General features: G+C 39.3%; 1 protein-coding gene across 3 annotated transcripts in view; it reads left to right on the top strand.

The window, feature by feature from the left end:
- The first annotated feature begins 771 nt into the window (after positions 1–771).
- fli1 (Fli-1 proto-oncogene, ETS transcription factor) overlaps positions 772–6,000 on the top strand; it is a 36,825-nt gene continuing 31,596 nt past the window's right edge. The window contains exons 1-2 of one of the 3 annotated variants that reach the window (XM_042486131.2): positions 772–942; positions 2,767–2,878. In XM_042486131.2, coding sequence (XP_042342065.1) covers positions 2,813–2,878 — 66 coding nt within the window. In that variant the 5' untranslated portion in view covers positions 772–942; positions 2,767–2,812. The remainder of the gene's footprint in view (positions 943–2,766; positions 2,879–6,000) is intronic. The other 2 variants (XM_042486129.2, XM_042486132.2) reach the window with 2 other exon arrangements.

Here is a 6,000-nt window from a genome sequence, read left to right as displayed (position 1 = left end):
ACAGAGGAACTCGTGCTGCTGGTGGTATTCCTGCGGGAACTGTCACCATGAGGACAGACAGGAACATGAATGAATATTGCAAAGACAGACTGAGTGGATACTGCTTATGGCTGACTATTAAGATGTATTGAAGTGATTTAAAGTCAGAAAAATTGTGTGTATTTATCAGCAGCCTAACTCAAGGTTTATGGATTATTTTGCAGCGTAGAGGTGTGATAATCAAGCAAATTCTTCTTCATTTTTTGTCAGAAACATCCAGCATCAAGCTTGATCCAGCATTGATATTCCATTAGTTTGCAGATTTATCAGATAAAATGTTCTGCTGCATAATAGAGGACTAAATCCATTAATGAACACACCTTGTCTACATCTTAATTTGCGGAAGGAAGGTGAGAGAATCATATTTCTTGGGAGAAAAAAAATGTTTTGCAATGATGTTTGTGCACTTTTGAAGTTCTCTCACTGTACACAGAGTAGTTTTCCCACACGCAACCACCGCTGCTCCAGAATTTGCAGGGTTGTGCAGACTTAACCACAAATTCATGTTAATAGCTATTTTTTAAAAAATCAGAGAATAAAAAAACCCAAACAAAATTTCTTTTTTATATTTTTCGTGGGATGTCCAATACCAAAAAGACTTTATAAAGTAGATTTATGACGCTCTTTCTCTCTCTGCTTTCCCCTTATTTCATGGTTCAGTGGCCTCACACGGCAGGCAAGGGGAGGTTTTCTCTCGCTGCTCATTGGTCGCGGCTCTCCACCATCTCAGCAACATTTCCATTCATACACCGGGCGCTCCTTTTCAGCCCCTTTCAAAATAACTCACTGTCATCATCATTGGAAAAACGGCTTTGCTTGTACGGGACTAATTATTGAGAATTGACGGAGGAGTGATTAGATCGTAAAAAAACAAAGATCAAACGACCGACGCAAAAACGACAGGTGAGTGAAAAGAAATAATCATTGTTTGTTGAAAATCCTGCTCGAGCAAAGTCTCTAGCGTAGGTGTGCATGCAGAAGGACGATGGATCATTTGCACTTGTTTTATTGGTATTATTGATGCGCAGTCACGTTGTGAAAAGATTGCACTTCAGTCAAATTTAAAAGTGTGGACGTTTCGGAGCGACTCCAATGCATCCATCTTTGTATTACGTTTGTCTCATTGTATCAGACTTCAAAGTTTTGTTGTATTCAAGTTAAATATGAGTTTTGAAAATCGAAAAACACCGAACTTTTGTCAGTTCCCCTCTTTGCAGTCTCACTTTTGGGGCTTCAGTCTATAGGTAAGGGGAAAGAATGCAATGCGTATTAGCTGAAAATCAGTTGGCTCTCGTTTATGATGGATAACAGCAAGGTAAGATGCTTAAAATGTAACACTAGAGGGGTCCCGGCCCACGGGGCTGTCTCGGAGGGAGGTTCACGCCGTTATTCACCAGTTCTCCTCTGTCTAATTGGCTGCAGATGCGGGTATCCTATGTGCTTTCTACCGCGTATAAATTGGATGCATTTGGGGAACTTTATGAGGCGAGCCCTGCGTTTGCCTGCAGGAGCCGAGAAGACAAAAAAAAAAAACATTGGTTCTCTACAAGTGTTTAAACCGTGCCACGTTCATATATAACCCCCCTCTTTCTTGGCTAATTTATCATGAGAGAAGGAATTCAATGCGCAAAAAAGCTTCAGCAGAAACGTGAAATTGTGCTGTGAAAAAAAAAAGAAAAGAAAAATTGGAGCGCTATTAAGCCCCTGATTGTGTGTAGGAAGGTATAAGTCTGCCTGAGTTATTTTAATGTTTCATTTTCCCCTTCTTTTTCGTTGAATTCCCCCTGTCAGGCATTGGCTTTCGATCACAAGGACGCGTAAACTGCATCCGCCGCTAATTACGCTCAAACGCAGAGTGGGTTCATGATTGTATATTTGTAATTCTGACAGGTCAGAGCACACATGCTACTGAGCAGGAGAATGATGTCCCATAGGCCTTGTTAAGATATGTTGAACCTCAGTGAATGCCAATATAGAGGTCCATATACGTTCATTTGCTTTATCACACAGTCTATATAACAGCCACTCGTGATGGTATACGCCACTGCCTTCCTTATAATTGCGCAGGGAGGGAAGGGCTGAAGACACCGTCCTCTAAGTGCCCTTTCACCCTAGACTTTGTAAGCTGCACTTATTAAAGCGAAAAGTGTTTCAATATGTGGTAAGCTTTAGGGGAAAACGTGATGGGGGTTGGGATGGGGCCCTCTTCTTCTTCTCCTTGCTGCCCAGCTCCTATTGGGCGACTTGGAGTCAATCATCCATGTTGCCAGTAGGTTAGTGGTGTATAAATTGGTGGTGTTAATATATGGAGAGCAGTAATTAAAACCTAGCCATATGTGATACCTCTGAATACTCTGGAGAAAAAAATGCAGCCTCTCAAAGGATTATGTGTGCAGTGCGCCGGGGAGGGGGGGCTTTAAGCAAATTTGACTTTCTCTTTATTTTGGTGGAAGTGGTAACCCATATGTGGAAGTTCACAAAACCCCGTGGATGTTTGCTGTACAGCACTGAGCTGTCAGGTGCAAATTATGGCTTGATGACAACATAACAATGTAACTGTGAGGTATTTTTCGACTGAAACTTTAGATAACCATTACAATAATATGTACAAATGAAATACTGCATTAAACAACAACAACAATAGGCTAATAATAATTAAAAATAATAATGATTTTATAAATATAATAATAATAATAATAATTATTATTATTATTCTCCTCTTCTCAGGGCCCATTGGACACTGAGCACCCTTGGGCCTGTCTGTCAAGTAGACATGTTTCAAACTGTCCCTGACACGTCGTCTTACGTCAAGGTAAGACACCACCGTCTCTTCGATCAGGTAATGTTGGAGGGACAAACTGGGGGTCCTTTCATTTTTTTTTTTTTTATTCAGATTGTGATGTCATATCTCCCCAAGCGTCTTACTCTGAGTGTTTAAGTAGTCAAGCTGTGAGGATTATATTCAATTATTTCCATAAGAAAATGTGGAAATTAATTGTTTACACAGCGCATTTGTGATTATTTTATGAGAAATATTAAAACTTTCTTATTGCACAATTATATGTTTAACACCTGTGGCTTTACACAGTTGTCAGGCTTATTGCATTTAGTTGCGAGTTTTTTTCCGCTCTATTTGAAAGTGTCTGCATGTTTGCGCTGCACAGTCACTTGTTGAAATGTTGCTCTGTTGTGGTTAACTGAAGTGTCAAGATCAATTCGACTTCTGCCGATTTCTTTGTCTCCAAAAATACTGCTGCTATGGCTCATTATTATGCTTGACGTCATGAATCTCTCTCTCTGTCTCTCTCTTTCTCTCTCTCTCTGCTTCAGTCCTGAGAATGTAAATAAAGCAAACAGCGCACATCTGGTTTTCACATTTAAAAAAAAGCTCCATCGCGTCACATATGGCGCAGCGTGAATACCTGCAACTGCTACATATCACGGGCACTGGAACCATTAAATATTTTATATAAAACCGTATATGACTACACAATGTGAAATGTCAAGTTCAATGTGTTTTTTTCTCTCAGTTAATTTTGGCTGCATGGCGTTTGCTCACATCCATCATAATAAGAATCTGCTGAGGGGTGACTGCTCGGATTGTGTCTCATTAAAATGAGCCATTGTGCAGAGGCGGGCTATGGTAATATCTTCATAATCAAGGTATTTTTCCAAGGGGGCTTGCTAATGTTTTGAAGACTTATTTGCCCTTTGAATAAGGGCTCTTTTCATCCAGCCACAGCGTTTGTGCCACTGCAGAGAGACTCGGCGTTTCAGGGCTCAGGACAATTCCTGATTTGTTGTGAGAGAGTTGAATAGTGGAATGTTTGAGGAGAAAATATGCTTTTGAATGAGTCTTTCTGCTCCCTCAAAAAGACAGGAGGGACAAACAGGTTAGGGGATTTGAGCATGGAAGGAGTTAAGCTTTTGCATATCATATCTGATTTGATTTGTTTTGGAAAGGCAACCTAGCATATTTGTTTCTTGTGATTCCAATAATGATGTTATTATTTTTCATTGCCCGGATTCAGGGTTAGCGTGCTTTTTTGCGTGCTACACTCACTGGCTCACTCGCATTCAGGGAGATATTGGTCAGAATGTGGCACGCCTCAATACAAAAATTTAAAGAAATATTCCTCATTCAAGCGAATCCACGGCCCAACATTTGGTTTTGTTTGGTTAAGGCCAGGCGAGACTGGAACTCTCCAATAAAAATAAATCTCAAATTAATTATGGCCTAGAGCGAGGGGCCAGACAGTTCGTGCTTATGGTGCTGCAGACTCCACTTTTTGCCCTCAGTATTTTGACTCAGGCTGTCTTTTAGCCGGAGAGGAGGGATGTGGATACAAGTCTGCTGTCTAATAAACAATGAAGTTAGCAGGCTTGATGGTACTATTTCTTCCTTTGGAATAACACTCCACCAAAAAGTTTCTCACAAAACTCAGTACTGTAATCTCCCACACCAGCACTGATCAAATGAGGTACCCACGCTGTAAAATCTGGCACATTTATCTTACTTAAAATAATCTTGGAACCCGACTGCCTCAAAAAATGAAAGTAAATATAACTATTAATCTCAATTTACATTTACATTATATCAAATTGTTAAGTTTACAAAAAATAGATGCAGTCAATTACCTTGTTCTTTCCAGGTGTTAGCAACTTCAGTAAACCATGTTCAGAGATCTGTAAGTTCTGCTTTGTTAACATGTTTAAGAAAAAAAAAACTATGATTGACTATTTTGTAACCAGCAGAATACAGATTTATATCAAAGTCAACTTAGTTTACTGAAGTTGCTAAAACTTAAAAAGATTTATTTAATTAAACTTGTCATTTTTAAGTTGCAACAGCTTCACAAAAGTAAGTAAATATAACTACATTTTAAGTAAACTGAAGTATTAGATTTAATGTAAACATAAATTAAGACTCATAGTTACATTTACTTACATTTTTCAAGGCAGTCAGTTTGCAGATTTTTAAAAGTAAAATCAACTTGTCAGAAAGTGAACTTTTAGAGAGTGCAAGAAAAGAGAAAAATTCCACATGCATGTTGACTTGTTTTAGGTCAGCAACTTGGCATATACTCAACACACTGTTAACAAAAATGTGCCTGATTACAGAAGCCTCTAAAAGTTTATGTCTCCCTTTATATTCCCCTTTTGACAGATTGTTTTCACTTGTTAGGCTTCACTTTCTCTCATTAGAACCAAAGTCTCCATAAACTAAATCTCAATATATCTTCGTATAAGCTATGAAAGAAAGGCTGGGCCTAAGAATTGAAATGCTGCTGAACATAAACCCTGTATAGTGTCCGCCCACCTTTGGCTTGTTGCCCCAGCGGAGAGACAGAGGAGCTACTGGCTCGTGGTGTAAGGAAGAAATGTCTGGCTGTCTAGTTCCAGCGTCAAGCCAGATGTTCTGTGGTTCACTGTGTAAACCAACTTGCATCTGTTTATTGGCCTTCCAAAATGTTTGTTACCGCTGTATTCATTATGGTCTTGGTAGGTCCTGGACCCCCAGTCTTCCTAATAAGCTCTGTGAGTGGGATGGCAGGTATTTTAATACAGAGAGGGAGAGATCCTGTGTGCGGCGAGCTGTTGGCGAGATGTTGTTTGATTAGAAAATCAGACTTCTCAGGAAAACAAGGGGGTTTTGTGTCAATTTAAAAGAATCCTGGAAGTTTGTTGCAGTATTTTATAACACTGAAATTAAATTATTTATACAAGTGAATCTAATTTTGAACTTGAGTGGGGTGGAGCTTGGATTTTATTAATGGACCCCCATGCCATTAAGCACATCACGGTATACAACTTAAAGAAAGAGATCTGTTACTACTGGTTATAAAGTCCTGTATGGTGAATCATCAACTCGAGGTCATGTCTTAAACACCTCTTTAATTGGCCACTTTATCACTAGTACCCCTAAAATAAAATGCTTTGCCTTTATGAAAACCTAAGACT

Source organism: Plectropomus leopardus, chromosome 6, assembly GCF_026936395.1.
Source record: "Plectropomus leopardus strain MGB_pleo_1.0 chromosome 6, ASM2693639v1, whole genome shotgun sequence".
NCBI classification, from domain to species: Eukaryota; Metazoa; Chordata; class Actinopteri; order Perciformes; family Serranidae; genus Plectropomus; species Plectropomus leopardus.
The sequence above is the reverse complement of the archived record's forward strand: the minus strand, read 5'-3'. Positions and strand labels throughout refer to the sequence as shown.